Raw genomic sequence first — 16,229 nt, 5'->3', positions numbered from 1 at the left:
GCCCCACTGTGCCACAAACCAGACTACCCTGGAAGGGGCGTGACTGCGACAGCTACCTCGGTCTTCACTGGAGCCTCTGATGGTGAGGTCAGGCTTGTGCGGCAGGTAGCTGTCGGGTGCCACTCCAGGGTGATGTCTGGCTGTGGCTGCTGATCCCACTCGGGGACAAGTCACTTGGACAGGTGTGACTAACAGGCAGGCGGAGACACAGGGCAAGCAGGCACGGCTTGGAGACACAGGGCAAGCAGGCACGGCTTGGAGACACAGGGCAAGCAGGCACGGCTTGGAGACACAGGGCAAGCAGGCACGGCTTGGAGACACAGGGCATGCAGGCACGGCTTGGAGACACAGGGCAAGCAGGCACGGCTTGGAGACACAGGGCAAGCATGTGTGGTGTATGAAGGAACAGGTTGGGACCTGTTCACACAGGAGGTGCAGGTATGGATACAGGCAGGAAGGAGTGTAACAGGTTAGGAACGGAGCAGCAGGAGTGCGGAGTAGGCGGAGCCGCAGGAGTGCGGAGTAGGCAGAGCCGCAGGAGTGCGGAGTAGGCTGGGCTGCAAGGGAGCCGTGCAGGCAGAGCGGCTAGGGAGTCGTGCAGGCAGAGCAGCTAGGGAGCCGTGCAGGCAGAGCAGCTAGGGAGCCGTGCAGGCAGAGCGGCTAGGGAGCTGTGCAGGCAGAGCGGCTAGGGAGCCGTGCAGGCAGAGTGGCTAGGGAGCCGAGCAGGCAGATGTACAGACAGAGAGGACACAAGGAAAGACACAGCAGGGAAGGAAGCCACAGACAAGAAGAAAGGGAGACTAAGGTAGGACAGAGTACAGACAAGGTACTGGAACCAAGACTCAAGGGCCAGGATATTCAGCCTCCTGGCAGGCAGACAAGGTACAAAGCAAGACAAGAAGTATTCCTCCAGAGAAGGAGATACACAGAACAGGGCCTGGCTTCCTCAGCAGCAAGTTACTAACTGAGTATAGACATTGCACAGGCAATGTTTCAGTGGGTGTGGTGGAGCTAAATAGTCAAGGGCTCTAGGTGATTGGTCAGGGACAGATTAGACAGGTGCACCCTGACTGCATAAGAACCAGAGAGTTCTGGCGCCGCCCCCCTATACACACATAGCCAGGAAACATACAGGAGAGCAGAGGCACAGAGCACAGGGCTGGCAATAGACAGAATTCACAGCATGACCTGGAGCAGTGAGTAAGTTGATGTGCGAGGGATGGGAGGCCATGCAGTGACGCCAGCAGGGTTGTTACAGTTATATTGCAATATTACTATTATTATTATTAATAAATCTTATATAGCAGCAATATTGGAAATATAATAATAATTCTTGACTTCTTTCAGACAGAGTAATCGAAGTAATAGAGATCAAAATCTGAGTGAAGGGGACAGAGCTGGCATGGGCTCATGTGCTTTTAAATGTCGGGGGTAAATTTTAGCCCCAGTCTTTCCCTTCATATTCCTATTACTTTTGAAGATAGGCACATCTTTCTATGTTCTGTCAATGGATAAATTGATCAGTTCTTTAAAAGATTCTCCGGTCAAATGACTTCAGCATCAAATAATATCTTCTCTGGCCATAGGGACATGTGACCACAGCAGGCAATTACTGGCCAAAGTGGTCACATACCACATACTGACATGGATGCATGATATGTTTTGTGTTCCGTTCTAAAAAAGAACACAAAACAGAACTCAGATGGACATCATAAGTGGAGTCTGTCTAATTTTGTTTGCATCAGTCATTAAACAGATCAGTTTTTATTACATTAATTCCGCTTGTTAATAAAATCAGAACAAACAAGTGTAAGTAGTCTCTCTAATTTACAGCTTGGGATCACAGCTGAAAGAAAGAATATACTTTGTTCATGGGAAAACCACTTTATGTCTGGCTAAAATTTGAATTTTTTTTGTATGCACTCAGAAGTTTAAAGGCACTGTCCAGGGTTGGAACAAAAGTCTGTAGTCACTGTATGTGACTTCAGACTTGTGAATCCTCAGAGCATATAGCTGTCAGGATCCTCCAGTGCGAGACCAAGCCGCTATGTGACCCTAAGTATGATGCGAACCTGGAAAACCCCTTTAACCTCTAAAGTGGTTACCGGATTTCACAATAGAAACTGTACACATTACTACTATACATGCATCTTAAGCCCCTGTCACACATAGCGATCTCACTAGCGAGATCGCTGCTGAGTCACAAGTTTTGTGACGCAACAGCGAACTCACCAGCGAGATCGCTGTGTGTGACACTGACCAGCCACCGGCCCCCCTGCCTGTTATCGCTGATCATCCTGGATTAGCCAGGACATTTTTTTGATCGCAGGTCTCCCGCTGGCCAACACGCATCGCTGAGTGTGACAGGCGGGAGACCAGCGATCAGCGCGCTGGTAACTAAGGTAAACGCAGGGTTTCTAAGCACCGGGCGGTGCTTAGAAACCCGATGTGCACCTTAGTTACCAGCGCGCTGATGCAGGGAGCTGGTAACCAAGATACACATCGGGTTTCTAAATGATGCACGCCCCTTAGAAACCCGATGTGTACCTTAGTTACCAGCGCGCTGATGCAGGGAGCTGGTAACCAAGATACACATCGGGTTTCTAAATGATGCACGCCCCTTAGAAACCCGATGTGTAGCTTAGTTACCAGCTCCCTGCATCAGCGCGCTGGTAACTAAAGTACACAGCGACGCCGCGCGCTCGGCATCGCTGGTGCTGATCGCTGGTGAAGCTGTCTGTTTGACAGCTCACCAGCGATCATGTAGCGACTCACCAGTGATCCTGACAAGTTGATATCGTTGTCGGGATCGCTGGTGAGTCGCTGTGTGGGACGGGGCCCTTAGACCTGATGAAGAATGGTTTTATAATCTTTATAACAGTTGGACTCCATATCCTCCCACTTGGCTTCATTGACAGTTCCTCAGGGTTCCTACTGTTGCTGAGATCTCACAACGCTCAGCTGTCAGTGAGGCGGAGTGTATGAAGATTGAATACATTTGGACACATGAATATTAAATTCTGCTGCTGGACTCAGAAAATGCTAAAGCTAATATCAGGATTATATAGCCATTCTGACATGGATTTCCATATTATGTACATCTGTCTCATCTGGTCTAAGATATCTATCTAATAATACAGCTTGTATTGTGAATTCTAGAGACAGATTGACTTAATTTGCTATTTATGTATCAGTGCTTTCAATGTGACAAGGTTATTCTGTTTTATGATACACTAATTATGAGTTGTAAGATATTCATGGGTTCCAGGTCAGGAAGACTGTCTGCCACATTATGATTGAGTTGCTATGATTCCTAAATACTTCCACTTTTCTATAATACTACTCACGTTTGGTCCTAAAACATTTTGGAATTAAGCAATTTCCCAAGCTGACTTGTTACAATGGTGGCATTGTTCCAGGCCAGTATTCAGCGATTGCTTCAGAGTAACCCATTCTTTCACACATTTTTGTAAAGACAGTATGGAGGTTTAGGTGCTGGATACAATAAACTTGTATTTGTTAGATTGGACGATAAATCTGAATTCAATGACTAAGAGACGATTCACAATGATGTGATCATTTGAATATGCCAAGACAATGAGCACCATAATGTTGCATATCCATGTCCATACTGTTGAGGCCCACCAAATAATTTATAATTAAGGACTATTAGTAATTCAAAACATTATGAAGAGTATGAATATGAATTTCAAACCCCTAAAAGCCAGGAAGGTGCTTTTACGGCTGGTGATATACACAAGGGAGTACAGTCCAACAGTCCATAGCTGTGGGGATGTCCAGAGCCCAGTGGTACTACCCCCTTTACTCTTAAAATCTTGATTTCAACGGTATATGCATCCACATGCTGCAAAGAGCAGCGCAGCGCACTGAATAGCGAGGGGGAGGTGAGTATTTTTTATGTGCAAGTCACCGTAGAGGGTACTGCTAGGTCCTCGGACTATGTTGGGATCTATGAGTACCAGCTATGTGGGATTATGAGGGCCATCATACTGTGAGTGTAGGTGGGTTTGTAGGACCATCATACTTTTTGGGAGCTGCGAGATCATCAAACAATGTGGAGAGCGAGGTGAGCCATCACTCTGCTTAAGGAGCTGTGGGACTATCATACTGTGTGTATGGGGCTGTGAGGAAAATTATACTGTGTAGAGGGGCTATGGTGACCATCATGCTGGGGGGGTGGGGTCAGTGTGGTGGCATCATACTATGGGGGCATTCTTTGGTGTCATATGAGGGGTACTGTGATTGTGTGGGTCAACTAACTAGAATCATAGAATCATAGAATCGTAGAGTTGGAAGGGACCTCCTGGGCCATCTGGTCCAACCCCCTGCTCAAAGCAGGATTTGCTAAACCTGTGGGGTATTATTCTCTGTGTGGGGGAACATTTTAATGGGAATCATACTGTATGGGGACTATAAAAGGGGTATGTTAGTGGGTGAAAACATTACATGCCGCAATATATGCCCCTCTCCCTGTGGTTATAAGTTTAGAGGTATACTTTTCTGTGACTATGTTTATGTGCCCTGACTTCTTCGCACAGTATATACTTTTTTTTGGAGGGGGAAGCCCAAAATGATTTCCTGTTGTATGACCCCCATGATTTCTATGTATGTCCCTAACTACACAGCTTACTGTAAAGATATCATTAAGGCTGTGACTACTGAGCAACTTTTGCAGCATCTCACACTGAACAGGCAAAGACTAAAATATAGCACCATAATACTGTATGTAAGTAAATATGATCACATTGTGACCGGGAAGTTACAGTGACAAGGAAGTCCCCCAAAAATCCCATATGATTTGTGCCTTTTGTAACTTACGTGTTGAGGTTGACACAACTTGATGGTTGCAACCCTATCACATTCACTTATATCATGGTGCGATGCTACAGTGGCAAAAGATGACTTACAGATTAAACGTTGCCATTAACACGAGCCACTAAAAACATTACCCTATTCTTCAAAGCAGTTGCGCGTATAAGATCTAATGAGCGGAATGGTGCATTGTCCTTCTATCAATGGACAGCCTTTCTTCACCATGACTGAATTAAAATATTCCTCAAGACTGGTTTATATGCAATGCATAGACCCTCATTCCCTGCAAACGGTATCAACCTCATCTAACTGCACCAAGACGGCATCCATAGTTTTATGGCTCTGCTGGCTCACATACAGTAAATATTAATTTATATCTTATAGTGATTACACTTTAGCTGCCGTCATCAGAGTCTGTGGGTAAAGTACAATGCTGACTTTGTTTAACGCTTACGTAGTAAGTAAAATCTTCAAGATAATAATTCCTCACTGAATTTCTTAGCTTTCCTAGCACTTTAATGTTTTAGCGTTAAAAGTCAATGTATGTTTTTTATGTCTTTAAAGGGGAATGTCATGCTTATACCAAATTCTTTTTGAAAAGTCCTATTTCCGAGCTAAAGTCCACTGGCGGTAATACAACAGTCATTATGTGATTTACTTATAGGCTCGTAAAGATTGCTTTAACAGACACGCAAAATGGTCTGTCGTAACATTTAGATTCATAAAATGTTTTATGGTTTTCTCATCTCAAAAACTGATGGCACATTGTTAAGATATGCCATACCCTTCTGATTAGTGTGGTGCCGAGTGTCGTAACCACATAATCCTGAGTATGAAGGGGCTTCCATTCTGCATCATCTTCACTTTTTTACCTGCATATTAGCGATATGCCAAACCCTGGAAAAAAAAGCTTTTATCCTTGGTAATTTAATATCATATACAACGGTCTATCTTTCTGACTGTCTATATAAACATACAAAATGAAAAATGTTTATACAGGAATCAGTGTCGTACTGGGGTGCCAAAGGCCCACCAGTAACATTGACTTTGGGGGCCCACTTTTCACCTGCATGCTAATATTTCACTAACCTCGTTCAAAAAATTTACCTACACCTATATATAAAAATAAACTGGGTAGTAAGGTAAATGAATGATGACATGCTGTTTTTTTATACAGAGTATATCAAGTGAATTATACTAAGTACTGCCCATATAGTGGGGTTGGGGGACCGTGTCTGCACAGAGGCCCACCGGAGATTCCCCTTTTCCCCCATGGGCCAGTCTGAGCCTGACAGGAATGGTTAAGCATGTATATGCTTTTATTAATATGTATAAATCAACAGAGAATTGACAAACTGAATATTCCTACCTTATTTCTACCTCGTTTGATCCACAGAAAACCCTCATAGTATAAAGGCAGTGAAGTTAGCTTAGACCTTTGCAGATAGATTCTTCTTGGTGCAGGTTCTGCAGCTGCCATGTTCACACTTTCCTTATTCCAAGTATCTCTAGCTGTTGACCTTCCTCTGAGCTAGCAGTACGCCAAGTGAAAAAAAAAATACAATACCCTGCGTGTATAAGGAAGTCCAGGTGAATAAATGTGCAGGTTGTTTGTGCTGTAGGCTCACCCAGCCCATTTTTTCTGGGAGGAGAAAAGTAAGATTAAAGGCCATTTCTATAGATGGATTACTTCTTCTGACAAATGTAGCACAATGCCTCCAGAATTGGAACATTTCTATTATAAATTGGCTACCGTAGCATATGATGCCGAGAGGTAAGATATCAAAATATTATATACTAGATGGTGTCCCGATTCTAATACATCGGGTATTCTAGAATATGTACGTAGTTTATTTATGAAGTTTTAATAATAATGCACCCCCAATCCTTATATGCATGGTCCTCTCACCCCCCAATCCTGATATGCATGGTACCCCTCCCCCCCTATCCTGGTATGCATGGTCCCCTCACCCCCCAATCCTGATATGCATGGTCCCCTCACCCCCCCAATCCTGGAATGCATGGTCCTCTCACCCTCCAATCCTGGTATATATGGTCCTCTCACCCCTCTTTCTTGTTAAGCATGGTCCCCTCACCCTCCTTTCCTGGTATGCATGGTCCCCCTCACCCCCCTTTCCTGGTATGCATGGTCCCGTCACCCCCCTTTCCTGGTATGCATGGTCCCCCTCCCCCCCATTGCTGGTCTGTATGGTCCCCCTCCCCCCATTGCTGTATGCATGGTCCCCCTCACCCCCTTTGCTGGTATGTATGGTCCCCCTCACCCCCCCTTCCTGGCATGCATGGTCCCCCTCTCCACCATTGCTGGTATGCATGGTCCCCCTCCCCCCATTGCTGGTATGCATGGTCCCCCTCCTCCCCATTGCTGGTATGCATGGTCCCCCTCCCCCCATTGCTGGTATGCAAGGTCCCCCTCACCCCCCATTGCTGATATGCTTGGTCCCTCTCACCCCCCTTTTGCTGGTATGTATGGTCACCCTCACCCCCCTTTCCTGGTATGCAAGGTCCCCTCCCTCCCCCCTTGGTGGTATGCATGGTCCCCCTCACCCCCCTTTGATGGTATGTATGGTCACCCTCACCCCCCTTTCCTGGTATGCATGGTCCCCCTCCCTCGCCCCTATTGCTGGTTTGCACGGTCCCCCTCCCCCCATTGCTGGTATGCATGGTCCCCCTCACCCCTATTGCTGGTATGTATGGTCCCCCTCACCTCCCTTTCCTGGTATGCATGGTCCCCCTCCCCCCTATTGCTGGTATGCATGGTCCCCCTCCCTTCCCCCCATTGGTGGTATGCATGGTCCCCCTCACCCCCTTTGCTGGTATGTATGGTCCCCCTCACCCCCCTTTCCTGGTATGCATGGTCCCCCTCTCCACCATTGCTGGTATGCATGGTCCCCCTCCCCCCATTGCTGGTATGCATGGTCCCCCTCCTCCCTATTGCTGGTATGCATGGTCCCCCTCCCCCTTGCTGATATGCATGGTCCCTCTCCCCCTCATTACTGGTATGCATGGTCCCCCTCCCCCCATTGCTGGTATGCATGGTCCCCCTCACCCCCCATTGCTGATATGCTTGGTCCCCCTCACCCCCCTTTTGCTGGTATGTATGGTCACCCTCACCCCCCTTTCCTGGTATGCAAGGTCCCCCTCCCTCCCCCCCATTGGTGGTATGCATGGTCCCCCTCACCCCCCTTTGATGGTATGTATGGTCACCCTCACCCCCCTTTCCTGGTATGCATGGTCCCCCTCCCTCGCCCCTATTGCTGGTTTGCACGGTCCCCCTCCCCCCATTGCTGGTATGCATGGTCCCCCTCACCCCTATTGCTGGTATGTATGGTCCCCCTCACCTCCCTTTCCTGGTATGCATGGTCCCCCTCCCCCCTATTGCTGGTATGCATGGTCCCCCTCCCTTCCCCCCATTGGTGGTATGCATGGTCCCCCTCACCCCCTTTGCTGGTATGTATGGTCCCCCTCACCCCCCTTTCCTGGTATGCATGGTCCCCCTCTCCACCATTGCTGGTATGCATGGTCCCCCTCCCCCCATTGCTGGTATGCATGGTCCCCCTCCTCCCTATTGCTGGTATGCATGGTCCCCCTCCCCCTTGCTGATATGCATGGTCCCTCTCCCCCTCATTACTGGTATGCATGGTCCCCCTCCCCCCATTGCTGGTATGCATGGTCCCCCTCACCCCCCATTGCTGATATGCTTGGTCCCCCTCACCCCCCTTTTGCTGGTATGTATGGTCACCCTCACCCCCCTTTCCTGGTATGCAAGGTCCCCCTCCCTCCCCCCCATTGGTGGTATGCATGGTCCCCCTCACCCCCCTTTGATGGTATGTATGGTCACCCTCACCCCCCTTTCCTGGTATGCATGGTCCCCCTCCCTCCCCCCCATTGCTGGTATGCATGGTCCCCCTCCCCCCCATTGCTGGTATGCATGGTCCCCCTCACCCCTATTGCTGGTATGTATGGTCCCCCTCACCTCCCTTTCCTGGTATGCATGGTCCCCCTCCCCCCATTGCTGGTATGCATGGTCCCCCTCCCCCCTATTGCTGGTATGCATGGTCCCTCTCCCCCCCATTGCTGGTATGCATGGTCCCCCTCACCCCCCCATTGTTGATATGCTTGGTCCCCCTCACCCCCCTTTTGCTGGTATGTATGGTCAGCCTCACCCCCCTTTCCTGGTATGCATGGTCCCCCTCCCTCCCCCCCATTGGTGGTATGCATGGTCCCCCTCACCCCCCTTTGATGGTATGTATGGTCACCCTCACCCTCTTTTCCTGGTATGCATGGTCCCCCTCCCTCCCTCCCATTGCTGGTATTCATGGTCCCCCTCCCTCCCATTGCTGGTATGCATGGTCCCCCTCCCCCCCATTGCTGGTATGCATGGTCCCCCTCACCCCTGTTGCTGGTATGCATGGTCCCCCTCACCTCCCTTTCCTGATATACATGGTCCCCCTCCCCCCCATTGCTGGTATGCATGGTCCCCCTCCCCCCTATTGCTGGTATGCATGGTCCCCCTCCCCCTTGCTGATATGCATGGTCCCTCTCCCCCCATTGCTGGTATGCATGGTCCCCCTCACTCCCTTTGCTGGTATGCATGGTCCTCCTCACCCCCATTGCTTGTATGCATGGTCCCCCTACCCCCCATTGCTGGTATGCATGGTCCCCCTCACCCCCCCATTGCTGGTATGCATGGTCCCCCTCACCCCGCCATTGCTGGTATGCATGGTCCCCCTCACCCCCCCATTGCTGGTATGCATGGTCCCCCTCCCCCCCTTGCTGATATGTATGGTCCCTCTCCCCCCCATTGCTGGTATGCATGGTCCCCCTCCCCCCCATTGCTGGTATGCATGGTCCCCCTCACCCCCCCCATTGCTGGTATGCATGGTCCCCCTCACCCCGCCATTGCTGGTATTGATGGTCCCCCTCACCCCCCCATTGCTGGTATGCATGGTCCCCGTCACCCCCCCTTTGCTGGTATGTATGGTCACACTCACCCCCCTTTCCTGGTATGCGTGGTCTCTGTTAAAAAAAAATAGCTATATACTCACCTTCCGACAGCCTCCGATCTTCTTTCCACGCGGCCGGCCTCGCGGGCCCAGTAATGCATTGCGCAAAACACCGCTGATGACGTCGCACTCTCGCGAGAGTGATGTCATCTCCGGTCTAAGGCGCAAGGCATTACTGGGACTGCGAGGCCGGGTGCGTGGAAAGAAGATCGGAGGCCGTCGGAAGGTGAGAATAACATTTTTTTAATTTTATTTCTCTTTTTTACAGATCAAGGCCTGCCGCCCCATAGAGCGCTGCGCCCGACTGCGCCCGCCGCTAATTGGTCGCGGCCGACCAATCAATGGCAGGCGCAGCTTGCCGTTACAAACAGCTGCGCCTGTCACTGATTTGGCTACCCGCGATTTCGGTTACAGACAGACATGATAAGGCGTTTATATATATAGATTTGTGTGCATTTTTTTTTATATATTTGATATATACTGTATAGGACGCGTACAGAAGCCATTTAATTCATGGCAGACTGTAATCTGTGTTTTGTCCATCCATTTTCCTTAAGGTGATGTGAACCTAGTCAAATATTGAAAACTCTTAAAGGAAAAGTAAACCAGTTTTACATTTATTTTTTATATTTTTCTCCCTTTTTAATTGCAGGCAGATTGACAGATGTCCAGGTCCTCAGGCCCCTACTGATCACTCCACCCCTCCTCTGATAGGTGCACGAGGTGCAGATTCAATAGCCTGTGCTTTCTATTGAATTCATACCGCGTTTTATATTTCTATGTGCTCCGACAGGAATTTGTGGCATGTATGGCACGCTCTTTTTAAGATTACAAAATAGATACTTTGGCTTGGAATATTATTTTATATAAATAGTTTAGAAAATCAGTAGCATGAGAAATCATTAGTAAACCATTACAATAGTGACAGTGCACCCCATTACTAGCATCAGTAAATTGCGCTGGCCCATAGGAGCAGGGGTAGACACTGACAGAAGAGGAAGCCTGTGCAAAATTAGTATATGGGCCCTTTGCCGTCAAATTGCTAATCATTATGCACAATTCCACCTGCTTTGAGGGTGTAAGTGGGCCCCCTTACCTCTCGGGCCCCTGTGAGGCTGCACACATTGCATCAATGGTATGTCCGCCTGTGCATAGAAATATCCTCATTGAAATTGCTGGGCATACGTTGTTGGTGGGAACTGAAGGGTAAGAATTATATCAGTTGCTATTATAAGGGAATATTTTCGTGGAGGCAGCAAATCACATTTTGGTAAAAGTGAGTGCCACTATTGACCAAATAATGCATTTAAGCTAATCATATGATAAGCTAGGGTCCTTATTTGTTGAGTGGTTTGGTAAAAAGTTACACACAGGATGACGTGACAAATATTAGCAAATCCATGTTTCCTGTTGTGATCCTTTTTATTGATAATAGGAAACATAATGGGCTGCAGACCTTAAAAAAAAGCAAATCTCACTGGACTTTGCTATCAATATCTAATTGGTGGCAGTCAGACTACTGTGCCTACTATCAATTCCTATGACAAAGTTCAGAGTGCTACGGTAGGTTCTAACGGAGTGTTGTATGGCAATACCAGATACAAAATTTGATAAGTGATGGTGCAGTGTCAGAGGAAAAATATGTGCAACTGTGATTACTTTGTTAGTTCCACCTTCAGAGAATCAGAAAGTAGTCGGACAGAACCTTGGGTCAGAACCAAGATATACAGTAGGCGTAACAGAGGCCAAAAAGTCAATTGAAGAGGAAGATGTAGTTTACTATAACAAGGTCAAGATCAGAAGCAAAATCCAAGAAAAAAAACCTGAATTAAACAGGTAAGCAAGGTCACAGGTACTGAAACTGGCACTTAACATATTGTCTCTCATATTTCCTCTGTGTGTCATCTATGTACTTGTGGGGAAGGTGACTTGACGGATGGACTTGACTGAAGGGAGAAGGGACGGTTTGTGCACTGTAGACAGATGTTTGTAATGACAGAAGGGAAACAGCTGGGGAAGATGGAAAAGGAGGGCAGTACCTAGATTTGACCACAAGATGGCAGGGGGGAGCGTAGTTCAGGACTTGACAGCAGCTTAGGGCTTTAGAAACCGCTTAGTCATGGGGGGCGGGGAGATAGGAACCCAGGAGGGAAATTCCCGAGGAAGGGGATTAATAGGACAGGACAGGGTTCCAGGCTAGGTCAGTCCCAGTGTCATAATCCATGCTGGATCATGACAGATAAAATGCACTAGTAACCTTTTTTTTTTCCTTAAGCTGTGGTGCTTAAAGATAGTTTTGCCCCCGGTGGCCATTAGGGTCATTGCACTGTGGTGGTTTCAGTTCTAGTTTTGCCCCCGGTGGCCGTTAGGGTCATTGCACTCTGGTTTCTTTAGTTTAGTGCATGTGATTATAAAGCATGTGTGATTGCTCTGGCTCTGCTATAAAAGAGTGTCAGGTGTTGCAATCACGTTTGGTGATAGTGGTCATTTCCAACCATCCTTGGTGGAGGAAGGAGCTGGTGAGAGTTCCTTGCAGCACAGTCAGAGTCCTGGTGTGGAAGGAGTCACAGAGGGGATTTCCTTGCACCTCTGACAGAGCTTGGTGGCAGCTATTCAGGAGGAAAGCTGCATTCTGGTGGTGGACTCTTGCTGGGAGCAAGAGCAACAGAGCAAAGCTAAGTGGTGTTTCCCTATTTGTATTTTTCCCTGGTGTGTATTAGTACAGCAGTGGGGCCAGTGCCTGCACCACCCAGCTCCCTAGCAAGGGATAGGTGTAGGGTGTGCTAGGGTGACAGGTTCCGGCTCGGCAACAGGTGAGGAGCCTGTAAAGGGAACATTAGGAGTGTGATGGACACTGACTCAGGGGAGTGCAGGAGGTCTCCACGTCCCCGTTCCCTATCACAGGGCCCACCATTGTGACTGTTTCCCCTTCCCCCGTGTCTTGTTGTTTTAGTTACCGGCCTGCAGGTCATGTCACACAGGACAGTTTCACGTGCCGTGTCATGTTGTTTCAGTTACCGGCCTGCGGGTCATGTCACACAGGACTGGTCCACGTGACACCCGGGAGGAGCTCAGGAGGAGAAGAATCAGTAAGGAGAATGGACAAGAGTGGAGAGCTCGACCAGGGGACTGCTAGGAAGAGACACTCAGGGGGGTGGCCCCAACACGACGAACCGCAGAACAGACAAGGCCCCGGGGGTACCAAATTGACGACGACCTCGGAATGGTGAAGCGCTGGCGGTAGATAGGCCTATGGCAGCCCCAGTGAAAGAGCCACGAGGAACGTCACTATGACAGAAGAAAGGTGCAGATACCCGGGCCTGAATACGGAGAACTGTGAAGGTGCTGCGGTGTATGGCTACGGTCGTCAGGAGGACTGCCAATAAACTTGGACCTGTTGTAACTGAAATCTGCCCCCGTCTCGTCGTTTCGTGTCTGTGTCGTCTGGTCGCGGTAAGCAGTGGACCACCCCCCAATCTGTCCCCCCACCACATTCTTTCTCCGTCCTGGTCACCCTCACCACCAAAACAATGAGCTTAGCGGTGGGCAGTGATTAACCGAATAACCAAATTGACCATTTACACTTTGGCTTAAAGTCCCTCTCCCATGCCATCACCATACTGTAAGTTTACCTCTTCCAAAAACAGTGCCACCTCAAGCCCATGGGGTGCAACAATATTGCAGCCTAGCACAACTGTAGTAAGTAGGGCTGAGCAGCAATGCCCCACACAAACTTTGGGCAGATGTAATATTCTTTTTGAATGACAGGCAATATTTTTTTTCAATGCTTTGCTAGCCTTTTTAAGAATGTTTCTTTTGTTCTATAGGAAGAGATTTAGTAACAACTGGAAAAACCCTTAAATACAACATTGTTAAGTGGTAACACCTCCAACAAAACACTGATACCAATGCCTGAATTTTACCAGCCCTACCTAACATGTAATAGAGCTGCAATAGTGGTACTTACTGAAACAAAGAGGGGCATGTAAATTCCCTGTATCAATTAATGAGCTTACTGTCACATTAACCTGCCTATCTGCTTTTCCTTTTTACTCAGTTTATTATTCTCTGTGATGCACTGGTTAATCTGGGCAAATCCCTTTACTGCTTCCTTGTCTAGCATACATTCCTTTCTAATGGCCTCAGCTGCTGAGAAGATAAACACAAGTGACATCAGGTGGCATTTTATGTGTACACAATGTTGGGAAAAGAAAATGATCTCAGTGCAGGAGGTGCAGGTATGGATACAGGCAGGAAGGAGTGGAATATGTTGGAACAGGTTAGGAACTGAGCCGCAGGAGTGCGGAGTAGGCGGAGCCGCAGGAGTGTGGAGTAGGCGGAGCCACAGGAGTGCGGAGTAGGCTGGGCTGCAAGGGAGCCGGGCAGGCAGAGCGGCTAGGGAGCCGAGCAGGCAGAGTGGCTAGGGAGCCAAGCAGGTAGAGCGGCTAGGGAGCTGAGCAGGCAGAGCGGCTAGGGAGCCAAGCAGGCAGAGCTGCAAGAGATACAAAAAAGGGAAATTCCAAGACAGTAGTGCTTATCCTGATTGAATATATTACTTATAGTAAACCAATTTATGCACATCAAATGGACAAATATAGGATGATTCGGAAAACTAAACAAAACAAACTGCGAAAAACCGAACTGATATCCAAAAATATTTTATTATTAAAACAGATGTATATATGTACACATATATATATAAAAGAAAGGGTGGTAATCCCAATACCCGAATGGAGGAATACCGGGAAACAATATGGCATTAATTATAATAAAGTGTCCCCAAATAGAATAATATACTATAATTTAAAAACATGTGTACAACATAGCATAATTGAATCGAATGGTGTAACCACCAATAATGTGTAACAGGTAACAGTACCCAAAAATATGGGCATGTATTATATTGCAAGCTAGTGCTAACATGAAAAAATGTGTATAAATATATAAACGTACAGTTACATGTTACACATTTATATATTGTAAACAACTTGATAAGCACCAATGTGCTAGCGGCTAAATAGCCCTGCCATATTGCGCACACCTAAATCAAATGGAAAACACTGGAGTATATGATGCCACAATGCACTTAAGTATATTTGAAACTAGTGCCTCTTTATATGTATCGATACCCCACAAGTAGAATAGCCGTGCCATGAGGCCTACAATTGTAATGGACACATATCCAAAGAGAAAGGCTATAAATACCTTGTAACTGTTAATGCCAAGTTCCCAGTATACGTCCGACCCCGGACATATATACATCTGTTTTAATAATAAAATATTTTTGGATATCAGAGCTGCAAGAGAGCAGAGCAGGCAGAGCTGCAAGAGAGCAGAGCAGGCAGAGCTGCAAGGGAGCAGAGCTGCAAGGGTGCAGATGCACAGACAGAGCTGCAAGGGAGCAGATGTACAGACAGGGAGGACACAAGGAAAGACACAGCAGGGAAGGAAGCCACAGACAAGGAGAAAGGGAGACGAAGGTAGGACAGAGTATAGACAAGGTACTGGGACCAAGACTCAAGGGCCAGGATATTCAGCCTCCTAGCAGGCAGACAAGGTACAAAGCAAGACAAGAAGTATTCCTCCAGAGAAGGAGATACACAGAACAGGGCCTGGCTTCTTCAGCAACAAGATACTAACTGAGATTAGACATTGCACAGGCAATGTTTCAGTGGGTGTGGCGGAACTAAATAGTCAAGGGCTCTAGGTGATTGGTCAGGGACAGATTAGACAGGTGCACCCTGACTGCATAAGAACCAGAGAGTTCTGGCGCTGCCCCCCCTATACACACATAGCCAGGAAACATACAGAAGAGCAGAGGCACAGAGCACAGGGCTGGCAATAGACAGAATTCACAGCATGACCCGGAGCAGTGAGTAAGTTGATGTGCGGGGGATGGGAGGCCATGCAGTGACGCCAGCAGAGTTGTTACAGTGTGGTGCAGCAATGGTGTTGTGGCCCTCCACAGGTAGGGCAGTAGTCCCAGGGCAGTGTAGGTGAAGAGATAGGGAGGAGACGTAGATGGTGCGGTGTCAGGCACAGCGATGTAGCAGTGCTGAGTGTGTTGGCGCAGGAATAAGTAGAGGACACCCCGGCCTTGCGCTGTGAACTTGAGACGGGTTCTACTCTAACCCTAATCCTTAGTCCTCCTCTCCTTACGTTCCGTACTAATTCTTCTTTCTTATGGAGAGAGTTAGGCTTTCCATCAATGTCTCTTTCCTGTGCCAGCGGACCCAGGTCACTGAGGTCGGCTGCATCACTTCCTTCATCCATCCCACTCAGGGGATCTTCACTCTTCCTCTGACTCTGTCAGACTGACTAAATCCTAAACTCTTCCCGCTCTTATGGTGCCAACTAACTCCACTCGCCTCC

The 16,229-nt window shown here is 48.1% G+C and overlaps 1 protein-coding gene and 1 long non-coding RNA gene across 4 annotated transcripts in view; one reads left to right on the top strand and one right to left on the bottom strand.

Moving 5' to 3' along the window:
* Positions 1–6,390, bottom strand: part of STAP1 (signal transducing adaptor family member 1) — a 153,785-nt gene extending 147,395 nt beyond the window's left edge. For both annotated transcript variants that reach the window (XM_073542587.1, XM_073542591.1), the window contains exon 1: positions 6,203–6,390. In XM_073542587.1, coding sequence (XP_073398688.1) covers positions 6,203–6,313 — 111 coding nt within the window. In that variant the 5' untranslated portion in view covers positions 6,314–6,390. The remainder of the gene's footprint in view (positions 1–6,202) is intronic.
* A 96-nt stretch (positions 6,391–6,486) lies between these two features.
* Positions 6,487–14,157, top strand: LOC141047490 (uncharacterized). 2 transcript variants are annotated; one of them, XR_012219822.1, is made up of 4 exons: positions 6,487–6,607; positions 10,510–11,420; positions 11,525–11,693; positions 12,872–14,157. It is a non-coding gene; the product is annotated as an uncharacterized lncRNA (long non-coding RNA). The 2 variants fall into 2 exon arrangements; XR_012219818.1 differs by having other exon boundaries at positions 10,510–11,693.
* The last annotated feature ends 2,072 nt before the right edge of the window (positions 14,158–16,229 follow it).

This window comes from Dendrobates tinctorius, unplaced genomic scaffold (assembly GCF_039654945.1).
Source record: "Dendrobates tinctorius isolate UK_male_01 unplaced genomic scaffold, ASM3965494v1 ptg000011l, whole genome shotgun sequence".
NCBI classification, from domain to species: Eukaryota; Metazoa; Chordata; class Amphibia; order Anura; family Dendrobatidae; genus Dendrobates; species Dendrobates tinctorius.
This window is presented reverse-complemented; position numbering and strand designations above follow the sequence as displayed.